General features: G+C 35.8%; 1 protein-coding gene across 4 annotated transcripts in view; it reads right to left on the reverse strand.

The window, feature by feature from the left end:
• Cep128 (centrosomal protein 128) overlaps positions 1-25916 on the reverse strand; it is a 407740-nt gene extending 381824 nt beyond the window's left edge. For 3 of the 4 annotated variants that reach the window (XM_078050644.1, XM_040274765.2, XM_040274763.2), the window contains exons 1-4: positions 25753-25916; positions 23696-23850; positions 5004-5150; positions 1741-1896 (exon numbers count right to left, since the gene is read on the reverse strand). In XM_078050644.1, coding sequence (XP_077906770.1) covers positions 1741-1881 — 141 coding nt within the window. In that variant the 5' untranslated portion in view covers positions 1882-1896; positions 5004-5150; positions 23696-23850; positions 25753-25916. The remainder of the gene's footprint in view (positions 1-1740; positions 1897-5003; positions 5151-23695; positions 23851-25752) is intronic. The other variant, XM_040274764.2, reaches the window with a different exon arrangement.
• Positions 25917-26492: the final 576 nt, after the last annotated feature.

The raw sequence follows: 26492 nt of genomic DNA on the forward strand, positions 1-26492 counted from the left end.
CTTCATAAATATCAAATAAACCTTAATTAACACCATGGAGGAAAAAAACTCAAACCCATCTTCGATTCATGTGTGTGAAATCTAAAGCATATAATTTAAAGCCTTATCCAAGAGTCCATAAGTTGACAACAAACCACAAATTGAAAAGAACCCTAATTATCAAATTTGTGTACCTCTAATTCACTTCCTTTTCATAGAAAAATAATTGTGAAAAACCAAATCCAATAGACTGTGTATAAGAGATGCAAATCATTAGGATTAATATTCTTTAAAATTATTACTTCACCTCAGAACTTGATTAGGAGAAAAGAAAAAAAATAAGTATTCTTTCACCTTTAGCTATTAACAATAAATTTAGTTCTAATCATAAGAAAAACAGTTTCCACCTAAATATGCTAGATTTTCCCTAAAACATTAATGGAGGCATCTCTTTCAAAAATACCTACTTACCTAATGTGTCTTTGTGATGGGAAAGTACAAGGATTCATGCCCTAAACGTCCATTATTGTGTCAGTTTAAATAAGTTTAAAAAGAATAGACCTTCTTATTTTAAATCAAATTGTAGCTTTTCCAGAGAAATTACATACTAACCCAAAACAAAGCCAAAATCCATGCTTATCCAGGCTAAGGCAAAAGTAAGGGATTCATGAATAGGAAAAAAAAATCTATTTCTGAGTTTTCTTTTTTCTAGCATGACTGTGCTACCCCTTCCCTCACCCTTTTCCCAAGTTCTTTATATGGAAAGAAAACTCACTGCCTAAGTCAAACTTTCAAACACTGTCTTAAGTAAGCCTCTAGATCAAAATGGTATCTCTATGTGTACTACTCATCCATAAAGCCGACTTCAGCAAAACCTCTCTAAAGGCACATGTGCACAAGAAGATCAACTACAAGGCTGGGCATGGTAGCACATGCCTGTAATCCCAGTGGCTCAGGAGGCTGAGGCAGGAGAATCACAATTATGAAACCAGCCTCAGCAATTTAGCAAGCCCTAAACAACTTAGCAAGACTGTCTCAAAATAAGAAATAAAGAGGGCTGGGGATGTGGCTCAGTAGTTAAGCACCCCTGGGTTCAATCTCTGGTACCAAAAAAAAAAAAAATCTACTATGATAATTTCTTCTGGTTTCACTCCCACAATATTTTATATAGAAATATTGCTTCATTTCAGAACGTTCTTAACAACCTATCATGTATAATAATGGAACTCATCAATTTCTAAGTCCTATACCCCAGAACCTATGAATATGATTCTTACCATACTTGGCAAAAAAGATTTTACAGATGTGACTAAAGACCTTGAGATATAGAGCATTATTAATTTGACAAAAAAGAAGTCACAAGCATCCTTAAAAGGAAAAGTGGGTGCAGGGGATATAACCCAGTGGTAGAGCACCTGGGTATCATGCTCAAAACCTTGGGTTTATCCCCAAAGACTAAACAAAAAAAAAAAAAGAGAGAGAGAGGCAGGACAGGTGGTCAGAAGGGCTTAACCTTAACATCCTTGTTGGCTTTGAAGATAAAGGGAGCCACAAACAAGAAGTGGGGGTGGCTAGAAAAGACAAGGGAACAAATTTTTTCAGACTTCTGACCTACAGAACTGTTAAGAAAACAAGTTTAGTTTTTTTTAAGTCTTCAGCTTTGTGGTAATTTGTTACAGTAGTAAGAAAATCAATACACTAAAACTATTTCTCAGCTCAAACTATTTAAAATCTATGAAATACAACCACTATTAAACTAACCTGTAAAGTACTTGTTATAGTATTGACCTTCTCGGTGACTGTAGGATTACTTCGAGTTTCCCTATGAGTTGATCTGGTAGCCCATTGACTCAATCGGTCATGAAAGCGGAAGCGTTCGGAATCACTGGATGATTCTGCCATTGATGTACACAAATGCTAAAAACCAAATCCAAGTCAAAGTCAAACAGTAAAACACAGGAAAATATGAGATTAATGTAATGATTCACTTTTTAATATTTTTAGGTCTTTATTACATTAGCCCTCTGACATATTATAATTTCTACAAAAATAGTTTGAAAATACAAGTCACTTCCCCACATAATTGTCCCTCCTATTTAGGATGCTTTAAGAGAACAATGACTGAATGGGATTTTAGTAATGTTTATCACTCTGAATAATAATTCCTTAGATATGTGCAGTGCTTCCAAATTTTATGAAGTACAGAGCTATTCTCTGAAACTAGGACCTGCAATTGTCTTAATATTAGACTTCTGTTTATAGCTTACTATGTGAACATGTCTCTTTATACATAAAAATACTACAAGATACACAGCCTGTCCTACAATAAAAGAATCCCATTCAGTATACAACAAATATTGTACACCTTAATTTGAAATACAGAATAAATGATGTAAAAGAGATACAAATTTTATAATAATGAATACATAAGAAGATAGCATCTTCAACATCTCCACCAAAACAGAAAGTGAAACAAAGTAAAATATCAATAGAAAAATTCTTTAAACATGTCTTCTCTCTTTACTTCTATTATCTACTTAATGCATAAGAAAATTATTTCATTCAAAAAAATCTCAAATCTCAGAAAACCTTATAATATAAATTGGAGAAAATAAATACATTTAAAACAAAGAAGCAGTGGAGAAAACTCAATTGATCAAAAGTGACAATAATTTCATTTTTTGCTTAGTGGAAAGTTAACTCAATCTTTATTTTAACATTAATTGTTACAATCTTCCTAATATCTATATGGTCATTTTTTTCCTGGCTTATTAAGTACAGTATGATAAAACTTTTCTTTAATGACAGAATATTCTGGACTTTTTGGATCTTTACTCTGAATGTATCTTGGAAGTACATAACCATATACCTAAAGAGAAGATAGGGAAAATATGCTACATATGTATAGATCCTAGAACATTTAATGAAAGCAATATGATTTTAAAGATATTAAATAAAATTATATTAAAAAAAAAGCAAGAACTCTTGCTATGAGTTTAGGTTTTTCAAAATCTAATCAGAATAAATGGAATACAACTTCTTTGCACTAGTTAAGAGATTAGTTTTTGCAATCAAAAACTTATGCTTTGGGCTGGGGATGTGGCTCAAGCAGTAACACGCTCTCCTGGCATGTGCAGGGCACTGGGTTGAATCCTCTGCACCACATAAAAATAAAATAAAGATGTGTGTCCACTGAAAACTAAAAAATAAATATTAAAAAATCCTCTCTCTCTCTCTCTCTCTCTCTCTCTCTCTCTCTCTCTCTCTCTCTCTCTCTCTCTCTCTCTTAAAAAAAATAAAAAAAAAAACTCATGTTTCTCCTCTGCCCAAGGCCTTTCAACTTTCTTCTACAACTATTTCCTCTGGTTCTTGTTTCCCTCCTATGTATAAATATAAAGGCATAGTGCTCACAATGCTGCTCTCTCCCATTTAAAAAAAAAAAAATCTAAGGCTGAAGCTTGGCTTTCCTTTTCCCAGCTTACAGTAAAATTTAATAGAAAAAGAAATCTTAAATGTAAAGTTTAATCTTAAATGTAAAGTTTGTCTTTAAAATGTAGAAAATAACTTCTGAGTATATCTTATGGATCTCTGCTACATAATCTTTTATTCTAAGTCCTTTCCAACATTTTCCATTAGTGAAAGGAGAAAGAACCAACATTTCTGAGCACCTGCTATGTGGATACAGGTAATATGTGGATGCCTATATAGAAAACCAATTTTTAATTCTCATAACAACTTTATAAAGTGAACACTATTAGCCCTAATTTATACAGGATGCTGAGGCCAAGAGATATTGAGTAACATGTCCAACTCCATACAGTGATATGTAGCAGACCCAAGATGCAGACCCAAGACTCAGCCAGTGTTCTCTATCTTCAATAACGTGTTCATCCCACTATATTCTGCTATCTGTTATGTACCAAGAGTGAACAATCCTAATGGCTAATTGAACTTGAAGAAAATAACAGGCCACAGTTTAATAAGTGTCTCTAGTCCCCTCAGTTCCCTCTTATTTCATATCAAGATAAGTAAGGAAACATCAAGTACCAATATGAAATCTTAACTAGACACCAAGAAAAAAAACTAAGTGGTATATCTATGCTATATTTAATAAAGAGTACTAAAAACAAATCAAACCACTGGCCTTAGAGCAAGGGGTTTACATTTCCTGATTCTATCTCATACATAAGAGAAGAGAATAATTATGCCTGAGATCAATTGAAATTATAAAATTTACAGTACAATAACTTTCATTTTTAAAAAGTTGTAATTTGGAAAACTAAACTGAAGAAATCATCAAGCAGAACAGAAAGGTGATACTTAATAAAAACAATGTGTTTATTATAATGGTTGTTGGTTAAAAACAAGCAACAGAATAAACATCCTTGGGGACACTTGATTTTTCTAAGAGCACCAAAATTTGAATAATAATCATTTCTCTGAAGAAAACTTCACTGAATATAAATGGTCTATCAGACTCTTCCAATGAGTAGACAATTTTTGTTTTAACTTGACTAAAAATAGTTAAAAGTGAAATTGTTATGGTTCTTTTTAATATGGAAAAATGTCAAAAAAGTACAATACTAATAAGAAGATATAGACATTACTACCTACAAATAATTAACACTAATGATAAATATCATTCTGACATGCATGCTTCTAATTTTGTAAAAGAAAATGTTTACAACATTATAAATAAAGCCTTAGTACACTCCTACTCACTATTATTCTCATCCCACCTCCCCAGGGAAAACCACTAATATGATTTCATGTACACCCCTCATGCCACATTTTATATTTTTACCACAGGCATAGACACCTCAAAGTTTTTATGATGGAACACATATTATAATCAACAGGTGGAATATCTAACAAGTGAAGATATGGAGCACCTAAAATTAACTCTAAAACAGATGATTTATTTAAAAGCATTAAATATTTTTTTTATTTATAAACATTTTTTGAGATGATATTTATTGTCTCTAAATGTCATATAACACAGGGAAAAAAGTTCTCTCACTTACCCCAACTTGGATTACATACTTTTAACAAGATAGAATCACACTTTTCAGCATAAGTTTTACTGGCAAACACACACAAAGTCTTCCGCTATTAATTTCAATCACTTTGAGCCATAAAAGATGTTCAAACTCCTGCATCTGATGGAACTCCTGCAGAGATATCAAGAATTAAAGTGAGATACATCTAAGAAATTTACATGGCTTTTTTTTAAGCAACCACGTAAGGATTTTAAATGACATAAGTTTCATGAATGTTAAACTAAGGAAAATTAAAGAATATATAATAATAAAAACAGATTATTTTCATGATTGATAAAAATTTGGTATTTTCTTCAACTATTACTAACAATGCAAAAGGTCAAACGCACTCCTATAGCTAACTCAAGTGGACACCTACCCTCAGCGCCATAACTCAGAAAGCAATAGTGTCAATTATATCCCTACCAAAAGATGCCAATCCATCATCAGCCAACAACATGACTGTCGATAGCTGTTGTACATCATGTAGATGGAGACAGAGAAAAATAAATGAGAGTAGAGTGGCCACTGAGGTTCACAACAAATGATCAAAACCTAGGAAGACCATGAAAATAATTCCTGAGAACCCCTTAATATAACCAACTCAAAAAGAAAAGCACAAAGCAGTAATGTTTATACACTCTTCATTCATCATTAACAATGTATTATTTATACTCCAAATTAAAATATGGTACAGTCTAATATCATACGCAATAAAGACAGTTGACCTCATAAAATGTACTACCAGTAAAACCATACCTAACGTATTAGACTCATTCAATTTTCATCAACAAAAGCATACTAAGGGTGATCACATCAGAAAACAAGTGTAACTGTGAAAAAACCTTGAACCTAATAAGAAAAATAAATTAAACAATGGCATCACTTTCTAACCTATTATTTTCTTTTAAATAATAATATCTATGGACAGTGAGGTTACAGGGAAAGAGCACTCTTGTCTAAGAAGTTGTACTAAAAGGACAATAAAAATAACTTAGAATTTCAAAATACAAGAGAATGATTAAAAATACAGAGCATCCATATATTTTAAGATTATAATGATCTTAAAATACCTTATCCTGTTTCTAGAGAATATTTAATGGCAAAGAAAGGAATAAAAGTATGAATTTCAGTTTTATAACAAACACTATGTTATCTGGATGCATATTAATTACCCTTATATAAATTTAGAGGCACAGGAAAGGGCAGGAATAAAGGAGAGGAAAATATACCAAAAGTATATTAACCATCCAGTGTGTACAGCTAATTTCTATTGTTTTAAACATTCCTGTCCTTCATGAATTTCTATTGTTTTAAACAGTCCTGTCTTCCATGAACTTGTATTATTATTGTATAATCAGGAGGGAAAATGTTATTTAAAAGAAAGAAAAACAAGTTTAACGATCACCTTCAAAGATCACAGGTTAAAGGGATGGGGTTGTGGCTCAGTGGTAGAGTGCTTGCCTAGCATGTGTGAAGCACTGTGTTTGATTCGTAGCACCACATATACATAAATGAATAAAATAAAGATTCCACAACATCTTTAAAATTTTTTTTAAAAAAGATTGTAAGTTAATAGGATAACAGCAGATTAACAAACTGGCAACCCAAATAATGAGTTAAAATTAAAGTTCAATATTCAGAACTCCCTTTTCCTTGGAACATATTTCATTTTCCTCCCTGGTAACTTCTTGCCCTTATATTCTTGTCTTCTGACATCTATCGAGGTAGGGCCATGTCTCTAGTTCTTACTAATTTGACAAAATGGGATCAAAATGCCAGTCTCCACAGTTCATACTAAAGGGCACTGGCTAGCCACAGAAACCATTTATCATGAGTTTATAAGCTAATTTATAAGCTAACTTTTCTTCAAGTTGTGTACTATTCTCTCCTTGTACTTATGCTAAAAGACAGTTACTAGATTAAAAAGCTGACTTAAAGAAAAATTCTAAAGGCCAGAAAGAACTTAAAAATTGAAGGACTATGTGAAAATATATTAATAGAAACTAATACTGCTTATGCAATCAAATTTTACTTTGAAAACAAAAAATGGTTCATGAGTGACATATAATCAATATTGTAATTTGAAGCCCAAAGAGTTATTAAGTATAAAAGCATCTGTATATACTCAAGGAAATTTTTAATCATTATTTTTAAAAGTTTAAAAGAAAAAGTTCAAATTGAATGAGAAATTCATTCTCACTCAATTTGAACTTTAAACATTGCTGATGATAGAAAAGAATGAATTAATAAATATATGAAGAACGATTGTGCTCTTGAAGAAAAATTTAACTAAAGTGAATTTTCCAAATTCTGGTTTTAGGTGAAAAAAGTCTGTCCTTCAATTAAAGAAAGCAGTAATTGATAAAACAAACCTTGTCACTGACAAGAAAACGACATTTGTGCTACCTGTTTTTTAGACCTTTCCAGAGTCTAAAGAGGACTAAGATGTGTGACCTTGGGTAAAAGTCTCTAAAATCTTAGAGAAAGCTCAGGATCTGGAGAGCAGATGGCACAATTCTTAGAACAGTTATTTAGTTGCTCCCAACACATCAATATTTAAAGATATAAATATTGTTGTTTCTGCCTTAATGAAGCTTATAAAGAAGACATACAGCCACCAAAGCAAGTAGCAAACTCCCATCAATTCACTCCCAATGAGGATCTAAGACAAATGCCCACATGCAAACCTGAACACAGTAACCAGAGACAGTAAAACCATATTCAAACCTTGTAATAAGAGGATTGGAAGAAAGCCTTTATAAACTCAAGTCCACCTCTTTTGTTTTTTGACCTAAAAGAGCCATCAGATTGTCTTCATTATAATGATGCACATTTGTATGTATGAGAGCTATAATTTATTGATTCTCAAATCTCTTTTCCTCAGAGTCAGTTTAAAACAATTAGGATTTGCAAGCTGTTCCATAAAAGATAAGCACCCAACATCAGGGATGATATTTCACAAAGACCGACTAGTGCATGTTAAGTAGATGATTGCTTCTATAGCCTCCATTGTGCCTCAGCAGTCCCTATCTATGGCAACTGTCCTCAAAGAAGATGTTCAAGGTAATGATGATGATATTTAGAAGGGAAATGGGAAGTATATTTTAAGCCTAATCATAAAACAAATTCAAATTTTAGAATGTATTTCTCAATGATTCAATAGCCATAGGATTTGAGAGCTCTGCCTCAAACCCTTTCCATATAAAAATAAAATTCAAGTAAGATTAAAATCAACTGTCCAGTCCATCAGCCTGTTATAAACTATTACTACATTAGAAATTACAGATCAAAGTAAACAAGTCAGTCACATTTTAATGGGAGGAATAAAAAGTATGAGAGTTATTTCATATGGTGAGCTAAGAAATAAGACAAATTCTAGAGCAGTCAGGTCAGGATCCTTCCACCCATCTTGAAAGATGAGAACAACTTTAATAAATGGTTAAGATCAAGAAATAGAGTCCAGTTAAAGACTGTCTTAGAGAACTAGAGATGGCCCAAATATGCACAGCTCTTTTACCTTTCCCATGAGCTTTGCTACCTTCATGTGATTTTTGTGCTATGGCTTGCTATGTATGGGTAGGCTTTTAAAAGAATTCTATTGTGAAAAGAAAAGAAAAATATTTGAAAGCTACTACTATAAAGGGGGAGAAAACAATCTTGAGCAGGAAGTGACATGGTAATAAGGACATCCTACAGAGCTGAGTTTAGACACCATCACAACCCATTAAGTGCACATATAAGCCAATGGTAGTAGAGACAAAGAGTGGCAGAGATGAACTAAATATGAGACAAAGAATAAAAGATGAAATACAGATGCCTGATCCTGGTAGCTGGCTGGATTATGGACTATTAAAATGAGTAAGTAAGAGAAAATTATTGTAGGGAAACATAAATAGAACTTCTCCAAGTTTCAGGTAGGAAGGAAGAGTCAATTTGTATATTATGAAAGGAATTAAAGTAAAGATGTCTAACATGCACCTGGATATGGGGTATTAAGGAAATGCTGGGGAGATGAAGTATGAGAATGGATGAGACCATGAAGAAAAAAATAATTTATACTAAGAAAAGAAGAACAGCAAGGGAAAATCCCTGAAGAACCCCAACATACAAAAGGCAGAAAGAAGAAGCTAGCAAGTGAGACTCAACCATGAAAACTAAGTAGGAAATCAGGTGAAATAGTATAACAAAAGTTGTGGAAAGGAGGGTTTGAAGAAAGTAAGAAAAGAACTCGTAAAAATTTTGCCAGCTAATTTATTGTCTCTCAACTCCAAACGTACTCTCCATTCTGTTCCTTGTAAACAGAAACTTTAAACACTTCTCCTTTTTAGTTGGTGTAACAGTAAGTTTTGCCATAGAGGATGCTAGAAGGACACTAAAGGAGGAACAGGTTTCTCATCTTGGTTCCAAAGTTTTCCATTTGCTGCATTTCCATTTCAGCATCCTGCTGAAGGACAGTCAATCCCTATCAAGTTTTAATAGCGCCACCTCCCTACTCAGATTCCCAGTGAATGGCAACAGGTACCTTTGCAGTCAATCTCCCAACTTCAGCCTACACACACCCCGGAGATGTTTCCTGATATCAGTCCTGGTTGCAGCTCCCTGCCCTAAAGCCATATTTGCCTTGTCCTAGAACAGTATTCAGTACTTGCCCAGCTCTGGTCTAAGATATCCAGTCTTGCCACCATCCAATGGGCTACAGATACCTTCTCCAGCAAGTTCTGAATCCCAGCCTCCAGGAGCACCTCCCTCCAAGTTGATACCTGCCTTGAATACTTTCCTTCAATCTTGGGAATTCTGAGTTCTCTCTATTCCTTTAGAGACAATCCCATTACATATAGTCTCTGTCACAACTACTAGACTCTGCAACTTTGGCATAAAAGCATGGCGATATGTAAATGAATGAGGTCATTTGGTTTGGCCTATAGTGGGCTAAATTTGGTCCATGGGAAATAGCTTACCAACCACTACTTTATGTTAAACTTATCCTGTTCACACTTCTGTGGGGTGTCTGTCTCCCCTATTTAGAGAGAAACCAAACTCTGATACACTAATATAACAGGTCACATAGGAAAAGGACTAGAAAGCATCCTTTGGAACTGTTAGTGAACGTATCAAAAGCAGTCTGAGCAAAGCAGTGTAAGTGAGGAAGGTGCCCGGTTGTACAGTAAACAGGAGGTAAAGCAGCAGCAGTAATAAGTATAAATCATTCTTTGAAGAAGTCTGCATATGTAAAGACAAAAAGAAATAAATGAGTAGCCAGAAAGGGATATTTACTCATGGGATATAAGCCTCTGATGAGAAAATATTGGGGATTCTAATACAAAACAGGTCCAAGATACAAGAAAAAAGACGGCAGACTTTAGACAAGAACTACCACTAATAGGGTCCATGTAAGCAAGCACTTATTGTTTGGGGTCTTGTATGTACAACACCATCTGAGCACTTTTTTGCAAGCACTGTGATATATTTCCCCCACCCTCTGGAGTTAGTTCCCAGCTTTCAAGCCTCCTGCCTTAACATGTTACACAAATAATGGCCTTCGCTCTAAAACTATTTAAAGTGCAGTAGCAGATGATCCAGCAAACTGTGGCATAGCCAATTATAAGGGTCAAGGAGAAATTAATGATGTTCTTGCTTAAGAACTTGAAGATGAAAGTTTAATAAGCAGATTTGAAAAGTAAAAATCAATATGAAAGATTTTTTAAAAATTGATAAAGCAGAAACATACCTTGATTTTACAATAGGAACACATCATAGGAAATCAGAATATCAGAGGTGCAAATATAGAGCCACCACTCACTGAGCACCTAGGTGGGACAGGAACTTTGCAAATAGAAAAGTGTCTCGGTAAAGGTTAGTTTATCCTCTTATCAACCTTGCAAGGCAGGATTTGTAACCTCTCTGAGGGCAGAAATGATATCTTATTTACTTCTCTATTCCCTGCTTCAGAATACCATCTGACATATTCAATATTCTTGTCTCAAATGAATAAAGTATCATCTTTTTTGAAAATAAAAAAAAAGAGTCCCAGTGGCTACACAGCTAGAAGAGACTGAATTCAAACCATAACTTACAGATGCCTTTTAAATAAATAAGACACCTCGCAACTTGAAACATGACATAAATTAAGTCAAATTTTTTCATTTTAACTTGCTGTTTTATAAAATCGAAAGAATACAAATGATACTACCTGCTTGCACTTATAGAAAAGTGTGATAATGTTCAACGTTATTAAAATAATTGCTATATATTTCTAGTCTTCTATGAACTAATCTCTGTACTATCTACCTTCTATATACTCTCACTTAATCCTTACAATATTATTATCATCCTCATTTTATAGAAAACTAAAACATATAGAAGTAAAATAACTTAGTAACTGACAGAGTCAGAATTCAAATCCAAAGAGTCTTATCTCCAAAGTCCAACCTTTTAATTACTATGCTATTTCATATGAATGTCCGTCAAGAAAAGGTGGGGTCGGGGATGTCAAATAATGAAAAACAGAACTCTTCTCTAAAAAAATAATAATAATCTGGTAAGAACAATATTTATTGTTGAAATCAACATTCTGATTTCCCAAAAATCCCAGAACACACTAGAGCTAGTATAAGTGAAAGAAACAGAAGAAAAAAGAAAATGAATGGTAATAGTGATAATCATGGCAGAAGCTGAAGTAAACAACAATGTTGATAACCAATACTCATAAGGCCTTCATGGTGGGCCAAGCCCTGTTCTAAGCACTTTACCCGTTAGCTAATTTAATCCTAACATCAGCCCTACGAAATAAATACTGCTGCAATCCATTTTATATGTAAGGAATTAAATTTCGGAAAGTTAACTTGGAAGAAACAGAATGCTTTCTTTCACATATGCGTACATGCACGTGCACACATACACACACCCCACTATTCCATGAGAGAAACCTGGTAGGCTCAACTCACAAGCTATATTTTTGGTCCCCAATATTGAGAGGTCCACCCTGATCCAGCACCACTAAGTATAAGGGAAGAATCACACGGATAAATGTCCATGCAGCAAGAAGTACAAAGACATGTTTTCTAGGAAAGTCCATGCAGCATACAAAATGACTGATTATGCAGACATGCAAATGTAGCTGCTCAGATGACTACGTAGGTATCTGTTAAAAACCAAGAAATTTCAAAAGAAAATTAGGTTACTTAATAGCCCCCGCCAAAAGAATTACACAAATATTTTAGACTCATATAACTACAACCCTTCTAAAACAAACAAGGCAGTTGAAAAAATTAAATAAAAAGAAAACAGGTCAAGATTTAAAAAAAAAAAAAAGAAGAAGAAGAAGAAAGAAAGAAAGAAAACTTCCACAGAATTTTTAAAATAATACAATATTTCCAAAATAGCAGGCAAGAGTTAAGTTTTCAGAGAGTTCACACAACCTCTAATAGTCCAAATCGCCACAGACTGAACAAGAGATCAGCATGAACAAAAAGACAGAGTTTGCTCTGAGTTTCTGGCCATTTGGCTTAAATCAGACAATAAAAATTGGAGGACCTAGACAAACTCAACCTATCAATGTGTGTTTAACAACAACACTATTTTGAAACTTTAATTTGAAAACAAATAATTCTAATTTCAGCTTCTCTTGAAAAATCCAAAGGTCTGGCAATTCTGGGAATAAATATTCCCATGGCAATGAATGTAAAACAGTGTCTTCCCTACAGTTAGGCAGGCATCTTCTCATTTGAACGAATCCCAACCAGGCCTGCTTCACACAATGTGTTACTGAATTGGTCCCTCTATCTTAGTAGCTGATTTTGCAATCCTAATTTGCAAAAAAAGCAGGAAAGGAAATTTGGAAGAATTACTGCCCAGGTGAGAATCAGCAGTTCAATTAGGAAGAATTAATCAGGATTAAATATGTGAAAGATACACTCTCCTCTACGGAACAGAAGACAAATAAGGGAAAACAGACTGATGCTCTGACAGAGCTTCCACATTAGTCATGGTGTTTTAGTCAGGTTTTGCATCACTGTGACCAAAATAATTGACAAGAACAACTTAGAGGAGGAAAAGTTTATTTTGCCTAATGGTATCAGAAGTCTCAGTCCATAGATGGCAGCCTCCATTGCTATAGGCCCAAGGTGAGGCAGAACATTATGGAGAAGGTCATGGGAGAGGGAAACTGCTACCCTCATGGCAGCAAGAAAGCAGGGGCAGGGAGGATGTGGACACAGGGAAGATGCACCCCTCCAGGACATGCTCTCAGTGACCCACTTCTCCAGACACACCCCACCTGCCCACAGTTACCTACCATTACCAGGATGAATGTTAGGTTATAGCTCTCACAATAATTTGACCTCTGAATAGTGCAGAAACAAAAAAGCTTTGGAGAGGTATCTCATATCCAAACCATAACATTTATCTCCCACAGCCTTAACAGTTTCAGCTCTGCCCAAAAGTCCACATGCAAAGTCTCATCTGACTCAAGGCAAACTCTTTGCTGTAAGCCCTTGAAAAACTCAAAAGGGAGTTACATATATCCAATATATAGTGACAGAGTAAGCACTCCTATTCCAAAAGGGAGAAATAGAGCCACAGAAAGAAGTAATGGGGCCAAAGGAAAACTGAAATCCACTAGCCAAACAACTCCCATAACTCTGAGTATAGCATCCAGGACACATGACAGCAAGATATGTTCTCCAAAGGTCTTACGCAGTCCCGCCCCTTTGGCCATACCAGGGCAGTGTACATGGCTTCTTCTTTCTGGCTGCCTCCACATCCAGTAGCTTTTCTCTGCAAATAGTCTATGAAACTGGCATCTCTTAATTCCTGGCATTTCCATTTCACTTCTGGCTTCACTTTAGTTTCATGCATATACCTCAAGGGGCAGTCCAAAGGGATTCTAACCCTACTACACTTTGCCTGCTATACTTTGCCAGCTCTCGCAGCAGCTGAGCTTCCTGGGATCGGGGCTACAGCACCCTTTAAGTGCCCCAGTGGCTCAGTTTGGTGAAACAACTTCCTAGGATCCCTATGCAAGCAGGGTGGCCCATGATCTCATCTTATAGGAATATTGCCTTCTATATCCTTGAGCCTGCAATGGATGTAGTCTTAAAAATTCCTGAGATGTTCTCAAGCTATCTTTCTTATTGTCTCTGCATCTCTTTAGAAGCTACAATCTCTACAAGAAGCACAACCTTCCTTGGCACCAACCTTACATGCTCTTTTCTGGCCAAACTGCAAGTTTTTAAAATCTTTAGCTCTGTTTTCTCCTCCAGATTCTCACAATAAACTTAGCTAAAAGCTGCCAGCAATATCCACCCCACTAATTAAATGCTATGCTGCCTTGAAATTTCTCCACCAGTGTAATTGGTCCATCATTTTTAAATTCAGCCTCACACAGATCGGGACATGGGCAAAATGGAGACAAGTTCTTTACTAGAATATAACAGGAGTGACCTCTAGTCCAATTCCAAATGGAGCCCTCATTTCCCTCTGAAACCTCATGAGCACAGTCATTCCTATTGGCATCTAGTCTTCAGAGTCTCCACCAGAATCCCCCATTAAGCTTTGCTTTCAAAATTCTAAGGCTTCTCTACCCTGAAATTTCAAACTTTTTCAAATTCTTCCAACAAACCATTTCCAAAGGCTTCTGAACTACCTGGGTCAGGTTAGTCACAGCAATGACCCTACTCTCAGTGGCAATTTCTGTCTTAACCAAGTTTTGTATCACTGTGACCAAAATACCTTAAAGGAGGAAAAGTTTATTTTGGCTCATGATATCACAGGTCTCAGTCTACAGTCAACCAAATCCATTGCTGTGGTCCCAAGATGAAGCAGAACATCATGGGGGAAGGGCATGGAGGAGGGAAGCTGCTCCCCTCCTGGCAGCAAGGAGATGGTCAGGAAAGGGAGTTGTGGTAGACAAGGAAGATGTACCTAGAAGGGTACACCAGCCTCCATGGATCTACCTTCTCCACAACCCATCTGCCTACAGTTACCATGCAGTCCATTCAAAGTAGGATAGACTCATTAGGTTGCAGATTTTACAATCCAATCATTTCATCTCTGAACATTTCTGCATAAACACAAGAGCTCGGGGGCAAGGTCTCAATATCAAAACCATAACACCATACCTATAAACTATAAAATGAGGATGAAATATTGTTACTGAGCAAAAGAATTTGATTTTAAGCAAACACTTAGAAAGTCTTCCCATTACTGTGTTTACCAGAAACTAAGTGGGAGAAAAGGGACACCAGTGTAATACATTATATAATGTGGCCGAAATTCTTATATATACTGCCCTCTCACCATAAGTAGTTACCTGCCAAGGACCCCCAACTCTGGGCTCTGCTTGGTCAATAGGATTTTAGTGGTTGTGATACAAGTAGAGGCTTGAAATGGGAGTGTGCAGTGGCACATGTTCTCTTGCAAGTCTTCTTTCTTTTCATCTTGCTCTAAAACTCTTCCTGAGTATGAGGACATGCCCCAGTGTCTTCCAGCTTAGCTCAGCAGACCAGCCAGCTCACCCCAGACAAGTGAACGAGTCTGACCACAATAAACAGACAGTCTAACTGACCCATTGTTCAAGCATTAAACATTTATTATTGTATGCATCAATGTTTTATCGGTTATACAGAAATGCTGATATATAGAGATACATATCATAAGCATATGTATATACATATATATGTATATGTGTACACATACATATATATTATATATAGTTTTTTACTAATAAATCATTTGTTTTGGTTCAGAAGATAATTGATTTGCTGAAGTTTCCTCTGGACCCTACTAATCCTTCAGAAGAGACTGGTTTCAGACTGCAGATGTATGTGATAGTCTTCTTATAATGATGGAAAGAAAAAAGGCAAATCCAAGTTAGGATGCAAAAAATAGGCATAAGCAGTTGATATTATACATGACAGTCTAGCAGTTTTTGAGAAAAAAAATTCAAAGCAATTCTAAGTAGCAATTGGAGTATTTTCATGAAAAACAAGTTGTTTCTTAAGCATTTCATAAAGCATACTTGTTAAAAAGAAACTATTCTTGACTTTCCTAGTGAACCAAAAAACAATGACAATTTTAACAAAGGGAAATATTTCTTTTTGTCATTTATACCTTAAATTTGCATATGGCTTTAGAGCTTACAAAGTCTTTACATTAGCATTTTCTCATGTTTTTATTTCAATCCTATAAAGTTGATATAATTACAACTTTACTTTTGCTACTAAAATAAAATGAATGTTTAAATACTTGCCCACAATTGCTTTGCAAAAAATTATAATAGCAGAACTAGAACCCAAATCTTGTATTTCTAAGTCACATGCTTTTTCCCATTTTATTCACACATGTAAAAAGCATTGTTCAAGTTCTAAATACATCACTGAAAAGTTTCCTTTGCCCTTTGCTCCTTATTTCTCATGATCCATGCTTCTCATCCTCTCCAGAAATACATTTAAAGTCAGAGTATTCTTTAAATACTTATTTACTTAGAAATGAGATTTAAAAATTAAAATAAGATGGTAAAGTGTTAAATATGTAAATCTGCTATAAATCCATCTTTCTACAGCTATTTTAGGATGGCTTTAAAATAATCTTTTTTCTTATTAAGAATGATTACAACCTTTTTTAGACAGAAAAATGTTCCTATATTTTTAGAAGTCATATCCTAAAGCCTTATTTTAAAATAAACAAATAAATATTATCTTTTGGGATGGTATATGTACCCAGCTTTCTTTTATCACCATTCTTTCCCAATCCCTATATTTTCTTTCTTTCTTGCCCACCATTTTTTTACTTTATACCTTTACATCTTTCCCTTAACTTTTCTATAACAAAGATCCAGAATACATCTTATTATACTTATTAATATATTTATTGAAAAGTTCTATGTTTCTTATCTGAATTTTAAAAGTAGATAAATAGAATGATATATATTTTCTTTCCAAAATATAATAAAAATTTCTAAAGTAAAAGAGATTTATCCTTCACTGCATGTGAATCCTTCCCAAATGTTTTAAATGAATAAATTAAAATTTAAGATACATAGGATTAGAATAGAATTAGAAAATACCAGAAAGGAATTGGTATCATTTAAAATCGATTATATCACAAAATTGAATTTCTGAGGTACATGGAGGGGACCCCAGTTAAGAATGCCAATTCTAAAAACCTTAAAGATAATAGCTAAGGCTTTAACATCAAAAATTGCTATATGACAATATCTCTACAAATAGGTACCATGTCCATCACAACATATTCCTGAGAAAAAAGGCTTAGAGAAACTAAAGCACTCAAGGTTACACAGCTGCCAAGTGTGTAAATCTTTAAATCTTTCTGGAAGGTGGAGTGTCCTAACCAGTTTTCCCTTGTCATTGCCCTGGGCACTACTTACAATTCAAGACTTTTCTTCACTTGTACCTAGCTATCAAAATAGCTTCCTAACTCTGTTTTCCTATCCTTTCCAACCTTCACTGACTCACCACTGCCCACTGGATCTAGGAATTAAGAATTCAAGACCCCAGTTACTCACCTTTCTCTTAAAAAAATAAAAATAAAAAAATCATGGACTATAAGGCCTACATTCTGCTGTTATACCAGCTATTCCCCTATGTTCCCAACCCTCATTAGTATTGGAATACCTTATCCTGTTAATATTCCCACCTACATAAATTCTCATCCTTCGAGGCTAAGCTTAAATAATACAATCTCAGGGGCTGGGATTGTGGCTCAGTGGGAGAGCATTTGCCCAACATGCCTAAGGCACTGGGTTCAATTCTCAGCACCACATGTAAAAATAAATAAAAATAAAACGGGCTGGGGTATGGCTCAGTATAGAGCACCCATGGGTTTAATCCTCAGTACCAAAAAAAAATTAATTAATAATAATAATAATACGATCTCAGTGAAGTTTCCTCTCTCCAGCCAGAAGTGATCTTTCTTCCCTCTTCATTCTCACAGTTCCATAATGCAGCAAGACACTAATTAAATACTACAGGAAATATAATTATTGGTGCCATGGATGTTTTGTTTTCATTTTCCCAAATACGTCACACTCATCACACTTTCAGGCCTATCCTACACTTACCACCTTGAACATTCTTGTCCCTTCTTTTCCCTTAACTAACTCCAACTTTTCCTTCCAGTCTCAGTTCAGAGGAAACTTTCCCTTGAGTGACTTCCTTCACTGCCCCAAGTGCCCTCTGCTGCATTCCCACTGTGGCAGGACCTCATCACATCCTACAGGTTGCTAACTGGCTGTTTACATGTCTGTCTACCTACTAGACTGTAAATTTCATCAGACTACTTGTTCATGGTTTCCTATGGTTTGTCCTCCAAAGATTTATGTGCTGGATACTTGGGATGCTTGGTCGCAGTATAGGGATCTTTAAAGGTGGAGGAACCTTCAAAAGGTAGGGACTGATTAGAAGGAAGGCGGTTCTGTCACATTCTGACATTGCCCTCTGAAAGGATTAACAGCTGGATGCTGGGAACTGGGTTAGGTTTTCCAGGATTTAATTGGTCACCACATAAAATAAATGAATAAATAAAACAAAGATATTATGTCAGAATATATATACAGATATTTAAAAAATGGGTTGTTAAAAGAAGTTTAGCTTTCTCAGCTGCCTCTCTTGCTACTTCTCTTGCCATGTGACCTCCCCTCCCACTCTCATTGCCCTCGCAGCCAGTGGGGTTCTTCTCAGATAATAGCATGGTGCTTCATGGACTATCTAGACACTGGGATTGTAACCCAGATAAAATTCTTTCCTTTATAAATCACGCAGTCCCAGATATTCTGTTACAGCAAGACAACAGCAAGAATCACAGCCTCTGGGACAGGAGTCACCTGTGTTTCTCCTTTGCAACCAAAGCAATAAAACTTCTTTTTCCTTTTTCTCAAAACCTGTTGTATTTACTGGATTGGCTTCAGGGACAAGGAAGTGACAAGATTTCAGTGACAAATTTAGCACCACACCCAGATGGGACCTGAAAGCAGCCCCTGCTCCAGCTTTCTTGGGCAGGCTTGATTCTCCAAGCAACCTCACTTCTAAGCTGAGGATGCAAAGTAGCTGGCCAACTAAATTGTTGAAAGCCTACTTTGGGAGAGTAAGAAAACAGGTGAGTTTGTCTCAGGTTGAACCAGAGGAGATATTCTGGTGAGCAAAGGAAACTGAGGGAATACCCCAGCAGCTGCCAAACTCCTTTTGCTTTGGGGAACTCCTGCCTTCTCTCCCTGAATAGTACAGATTGCTCCATTACTTTGAGAAAAAGGAAACTGAACTCAGTAAAGTTGTAACACCCTTGGACATCTGGTAAATCCCTTGGTGTGTATGCAAGACCCTTGAGTCCACACACCTGGTCCTTCTTTGTGGGGACATCTGTGGTGCCATTGGTCTAAGAGTCATGGTTAAGCAGGACTCCACAACCTAGGAATATTTATTTCCTTCTGGTCTGTTCTAGGTTCTCATCTGTTTGTTGACCTTGGGTTTGGGAATTTCCTCTGGTTGTCTGTCTGTGTTTTTGTTTGTATCTGTTACTGCCTCTATTAAGACATGGCCAATACTGCACTGATATTATAGGTAGTCTTTTGGGAAAGATCTTGACTGGTTTATTTTAAAGGTTTACATCTGTCATCCATGGTTGTGGGGCTCCTCTCTGGTTGTCTCTGTTTCTTTTTTATACAATCTTGCAATTGTAGTTGGTCTGTCAGAGGCAAAGTAAGTTGAAGATAGAGCCACCTATCGGTATAAGCCTAAGATAATGTTTTACTGTAATGATCTAGCTTTTGAATAGCTTTCTGAATTATTATACAATCTTGCAGTTGGAGTTGGTCTGTCAGAGGTAAGTAAGTGAAAAAAATTTGTATGTGTGGTCTGTCTGTTTTAAAGGTTTCCATCTGTCAGCCATGATTTCAGGGATCCTCTCTGGTTGTCTTTCTGTGTTTCTTATTTTGTTATCTGCTACTGGCCCTTTAGGACATAGACCATGCTATGTTGATCTTACCAGAAGTCTCTTTAAGAAGATCTTGGACTACCTATAGGTATAAGCCTGTCTAAGAGAAAGATGTTTTATTCTAACACAATCTGGCCTTTGCATGGTTTAGCCTGAGCTATGTTTTTCTGAGTAAAGGGAAATACTGTAGAAAAAGTGAATTATTATAACTATTTTTTCTTTTTTCTATTTTTTTTTCCTGTGGTAGTAGGAATTGAAACCAGGTCCTCACACATGCTAGGCAAATACATCATGAGTTACAGCCCCAGTCCCTGTGATTATTATTTTAGAGAATGAATAGTCAATTTTATGAATGGTAGAAAGAAAAAAGAGCTTGATGGTGGGAGAGTGAAGACTTCAAAATGGCTAAAATAGGTTTGTGTGTGAGTGGCAACTGGTACATGGAAACAACACAGACAATGGATCCAGATGGGGAAGAGCCTAGGTAATTTGAATTTAGAGTTTTATAGTACAGATAAAGAATAATTGAGGAGGTACTGGGGTTGTGGCTCAGAGGTAGAGCGCTCGCCTAGCACATGCAAGGCCCTGGGTTAAATCCGCAGCACCACATAAAAATAAATAAACAAAATAAAGGTATTGTGTCCAAATATAACTAAAAAATAAAATATTAAAAAAATAACTGAGGAATGCAAGAAGCTAAAAATGACTATTGTAAATGAAAATGATTAACAATTACTCAAGTAAACCTTAGGTTTGATTCAGTTACTAATAAGTTTTAGTATGTGTTAAAATGAATTTGAATTGTGTACCTCATTTATCCTATAATAGACATTGTTAAGTATTCATGTTTATGCTATTTTACAACTCAGTCCCTATTGTTTGAAGACTTGAGATAATTAATCTAGGCCATTTTCCAAAAGAATTTCTTTATTATTTTAATTAGTACTTGCTGTTTATAAAGCCTACAAGTTTGAAATTTGTTTCCAGATTAATCAGACAGGATAATAAAATAAATTTAAGTGTAAATTCAGTAATGCTAGTTTGGTTTTTTTTTTTTTTTTAAGAAAAAGTTAAAAAAGTTTTATTGCTTTGCTAGTGAAAGGGAAACACAGGGGACTCCTGTCCCACTGCTGTGATTCTACCTGTTGGCAAGAACAAGGAGCTTTCAAAGATGAGATTTAAAGGCTACATTCTAAGTGCTCTTTGTTGGAGTTGTAATTCACTTGTTAATTTGGAAGACAGTCATTATTGAGATCTATAGGTAACAACCCCAAAGTCTGGATTACTTACTTCATGCCTAAAGTGGGAAAGACAAATCTTCCTAAAATGGGGAAGAAAGGTAGTCCCCTTTCCCCTGGGAATAGGGAAGAGGAGAGATTAGAGAAAGAGAAAGAAACACATTCGTTTTAAAAATAAATTACAATGGAACAGCAGCAAGGGATATTCAAAGCGTAAAGTCGACCACTTTTACATTTCCCCACTGTCAATTTCTACATTCCATTTCTATAGAAAAATGGGAATCAACATCTCCAAACTGCTTCCAGCTGAAAGAGGGGAAAATAACCCAAAGTCCTAGTTCTCTATCAAGTGGGGTGTAGACAATTAATTAAGGGTATTCAGCATCAGGCTTATCATTAATTCACTCATCCATTCACTCATGGGCATATTCATTCACCAGCACTTGGTTCCAGACAAAGCTAAGCAGAGAGAAGATTTTTAAATGTTCATTAACTAAATGGATTCATGTAACCACAAATATTTCCATTTCCCAAACACTTTAAGTATCAGCATTGTATAAGATCTATGTTAAAGTTATATGAATTTATCAGGACTTTATTAGAGGTATATACATCTGAAAATGGCCTGATAAGCCTCTTAAAATCATCCGTAATTACTGATAATAAAACACCAGAAACAAGATTTTAAAACTAAAGAAAAATTTCAGAAAAATATTCACAAATGAGAACCAAAGATTAATCAGTTTTTTAAAAGTACAAGAAGAATAGTCTGGTAGTAAAAGGCACAAAGGATACATAAACAGGCAATTCACAGGATAGAAATAGCACTAACAAATGTATAAACATACTTAGTTTCACTAAAGAATTGCAAATTAAAATAATATAATTACATTCTTTTTTTAATCAGGGGTTCATAAGGGCATACTTGTATGAGTATTAGCTATAAAAATTAGAACTGCTCTTCTGGAGAACTTCGAAATATAAATAAAAGTAAGTAATATGCATACGTTTTGACTTTCAAATTCTACTTCTATAAATGTCATCCTAGGAAAACAAAAGGAAATATATTTATACATCTTAAGTGTAGATATGTATAAGAATTTCACTGCAGAATTATTTATACTTATAAGAAAAAATACAAATTAGCTGATAAGGGATACATCAGACTGCTATGTATCCATTACAAGAGAAAAGGTAGGATTTTATGTGTGGATATGTAATAATACATTGTTACAAGAAAAAAATGCTATGAAATGATATGACTATATTAAAATTATTTCATATCAGAATCAACCAAGTGAAATTATTACAGAGATAATAGTGAATCCACTCTAACGTATTTTTAGATTGTTTCAAAATGTGTCAAGACTACACAGTTGAGAATTTCTGGACTACATTATCCAGTTAGGCCCCTCCAGCTCTAAAATTCTTTAATCCTAAGAATCTTGAACACCAGCGATCTTTGTGTGTCTTCTGTATGCTTAAGTGCCTCTTATCAAAATGCAACACAAAAATACTAAAAACGTCAATAATTCTAAATCTGTTGCAAAATTTAATTTTAACATCATACCCTTGATTGTCAATGACAATTCATGTTGAATATGCTCATTTTATGTAAATCATAAATTATACCTGTCTCTTCAATAGTAATGTAAGAGCCATTATATTTTGAAAAAACTAAGAAAAATAATAGAAGGCTTTTAACATTTAAAGAGACTTTTTTTGGGGGGGGGGGCTGGGCGAGGGGGGGTTGGGAGGCTACTGGGGATTGAACTCAGGGGCACTCAACCACTGAGCCACATCCCCAGCCCTATTTTGTATTTTTTTTTAAGAGACAAGGTCTCACTGAGTTGCTTTTGAACTGGAGATTTTTCCATCTCAGCCTCCCAAGCCACTGGGATAACAAGCATGCACCACTCTGCCAGGCTAAGTGACAAATTTTAACAGTAAACTCTACTATAAATGGTACACATAACCCAAAAATTCTGAGTACATATCAAATCCTATTAGAGGGCAATTACAAAGAACAATGGAGCACCTGTGAAGTGGGCAGAACTGGTATTTAGAGTCAAAAGATTTGGAAATAAAGACTACTCTTTTGGCTCCAGAATCCCAAGCAAACCAAATAACCTGAGCTTCAACTCACACTTTTGCAAAATAAAGATAACTATAATAAAAGAAATATGCCTGAAAAAAGATGCATAACACAGTGCCTTGGATAAAATAAGTTATTCAAATATTTGTCTAATAGAAATAGTTGCAATACTGTTGCTTTGTAAGAGTTGTAAAGATATCATCACATATTTTGCTCACTTAAATTTTTGTAACTCTGCATGAAAACTATCTTATTTTATTTATATACCACATATTAGAAAGGAGCTTCTTGTCTCCCCAAAAGTCTACTTGTTGGCATTGTTTTTTTTTTTTCCTCACTCAATCTGCAATAACTTGTTATCTCAGAAATGAAACTAAGGGAGAATGCATACTTACAAAGCACACCCCCAAAACTTCTTATTGCTCTCCTCTGAGCTCAGTGCTCTTCTAAGGCACATATGTCTGCCTCCTATCATTTCTTCATGAAGTTCAGGGCAAAAGGTTTAGTCAGTAGATGATCTTTGGGTGCCCTTGTATTTTCCCCAAGCCACCTACAGATAAAGAAAACAAGGGATAACACAGACCTACAACTTTAAAATTTTTAATTTAAAAAAAAAATGTGAAAAGTAGGCCAACTTCCTTATGTGTGGATTATAGCATATCATAGAACAGAAAAAATGCTCCTAGGGTCATCCAAATGCCCAAGTGACTTCACTGGAATCCTTCATATGCAAGTGCCCTGCCAGCATACTCCTTACAGATGGCTTCTGCCTGTGCCTAGTCACCCTTGAGCTTACTTGACCATGCTGCAGTGTGAATTGTAGCCCAAGTGTAGTCAAAAGTCCTTGGGCATGTCTATTGTTGGAAAAATCAATCAGGTTAAGGAATTAACACGTTACTTCTGAATTGATGGCCCAATTATATTCCCAAGCCAGTCTAAGCCTCTTTAAAAGAATATTTTATACATAGCCCAGTTCTTTTCACACATAGGATTGCACAAAAGTAAGTAAAAGTAAATAAAAGTGAAATGTCTTTGGCTGTAGAAAAGAGTTAGACAAAAATATTTTCAATTCTTTGTTACTGTTTTGGAAATAGTCTCTTAAGAATCCACAGATTATCATCAGAGAGAACTGTAGCTATCCATGTAAAAAAGAGTCCTTTTAAAAGTTAATTAAAAAAAAAACTGTTGAAAGATACTTCAAAATTTCCCATTATACGAAGGCAGAAGGACATAAGAGGATACAGGTGCAATAATAATAATAAGCACAACAAAATTTCTCTGGACCAGTGTAAAACTATCAAAGTTTTAATCATCTCCTCCTGCTGTCCAATACAGCAGTAACTAGCCACATATGGTTACTGAGCTCTACAAATTTGGCCAGTTCAAATTGACATGTGCTATAAATGTAAAACACACTCCATAGGGCTAAGGATTTAGCTCAGTTGGTAGAGTGCTGGTCTCACATTCATAAGGCCCTGGGTTCAAGCCCAGCTAACATACACAAAAAAAAAAAAAAATACAAGATTTAGAGACTTAGTACTTTAAAAAAAGATGTAAAATATCTCAGTAGGTTTTATATTTACTATGTTGGATACATTTTTATATACTGTGCCAAGTAAACTGTTAAAAATAATTTCACCAGTTTCTTTGTACTTTTTTAATGTGGGTATTACAAAATTTTTAATTACCTGTGTGGTTCATATTTTATTTCTATTAGACACTGTTCTGTATAATCAATAACAATAAGTAATAAATACTGAGTACTTGCAACATTGTAATTGTCTGGTTTTACAGGACGTCTGCGTGAGACACTAGGTTCATCAAACCAATAAAGGATGCAGTACTCAAGGTCCGATATACCTAAGAAATAATCCAAATAAGAGACTGCTAACAGCTCAGGTTGGGGCAACTCCTACGTTGCCACGGGAAAAAAAAAAAAATAGGTGTTCCTATACAGTGTTCCTGAGTGTAGCAAACTTTCTGTTTCTGTGACTACAGAAAACGTACCCCCCCAAAAAAAAATTATATATATATATATATATATATATATATATATATATATATATAAAAAATCAGGTTATATCCTAGGAGAGGCCAGCAAATGCTCCTCTGGAAAACCTACAGATGGAGTCCAATCTCCTATAATCTCCTGTGCAGCTAAAGCGTCAGAGACCAGTGACAGGGCAAGCTGCTCCCGAAGGGAGGACAACATCGCCCAGAGTCACTGGGTAACTTGGTCAGTATCTGACTGTGGACGCCCATGCCGAAGAAGGGGTGAGGACAGCCATCTCCCCCGATCTCGCCACACACTTCACACACCCACGGCGCCACCCCACATCTCTGCGCAGCCCTGGTTACCCCACCCCTGAAACGAGGGGAAGTGGGCCCTAAACGGTCTAGGAGAAGATAGGGAAGTGGAAGAGAAAGGACAAGGGGGCAGTGGGGCAGGTACCTGAGACAGAGATGATTCCAGGTCCTTAATGCCGGATCATCGCCGAGGACCCACCCGGCTCCCGCGGCTACCAGTGACCCAGAAGATGTAACTGACCAAACGCTGCGGCGCAACTGACTCTGCTCTCCCCAGACTCGCAGCTATGGCAACTTGAACTAGCCGCCCAGCCGCAGCGAGAGTACAGGACGCGGGGCTGTCGCTTGGCCCTCTGGGAGTTGTAGTCCATCCCTTCTCAGGAACAGGGAGATACCAAGGGAGAGCGATCTCAAAGGAACTGCAAGTCCCAGGATGCTAAGCGACAAGTCTTCGTAGACTTTCCGGAAGAAGCGGGCTTAGTAAGCTCTTGAGTCCTTCGGCCGCGCCCTCTTGCCCTGTTCTAATTTTTTTTTCTTTTAAAGGGCCAGAAGCTCGTGTAAGCGGCTGTTTTGGCTCTTACTGTAATTTTACTCCTTGAAGAACAGGGAAGGATAGTTTCCAGCAGTGAAATGTGAAAATCCCCTTAATACCAAGGCCCTGTGTCCTGTTAAAAAGGCTCAAAAATTTTTGGAGGGAACAGAGATTATCTAGTCAAACCCGTTAAGCCTAGAAAGAGGTGACTCACCTAAGATCAGAGCAAACCGAGAGTGTGAGGCTGACAGTTCACTACTGCTGTGACCTTCAGATCTGGATGTCATGTCCTCTCTCATTCTAAATCATGAAAGAAATGCTTTACACTCCGGGAAGTCAGTTCCAGTCAGTCA

This window comes from Ictidomys tridecemlineatus, chromosome 5, assembly GCF_052094955.1.
Source record: "Ictidomys tridecemlineatus isolate mIctTri1 chromosome 5, mIctTri1.hap1, whole genome shotgun sequence".
Lineage (NCBI taxonomy): Eukaryota > Metazoa > Chordata > Mammalia > Rodentia > Sciuridae > Ictidomys > Ictidomys tridecemlineatus.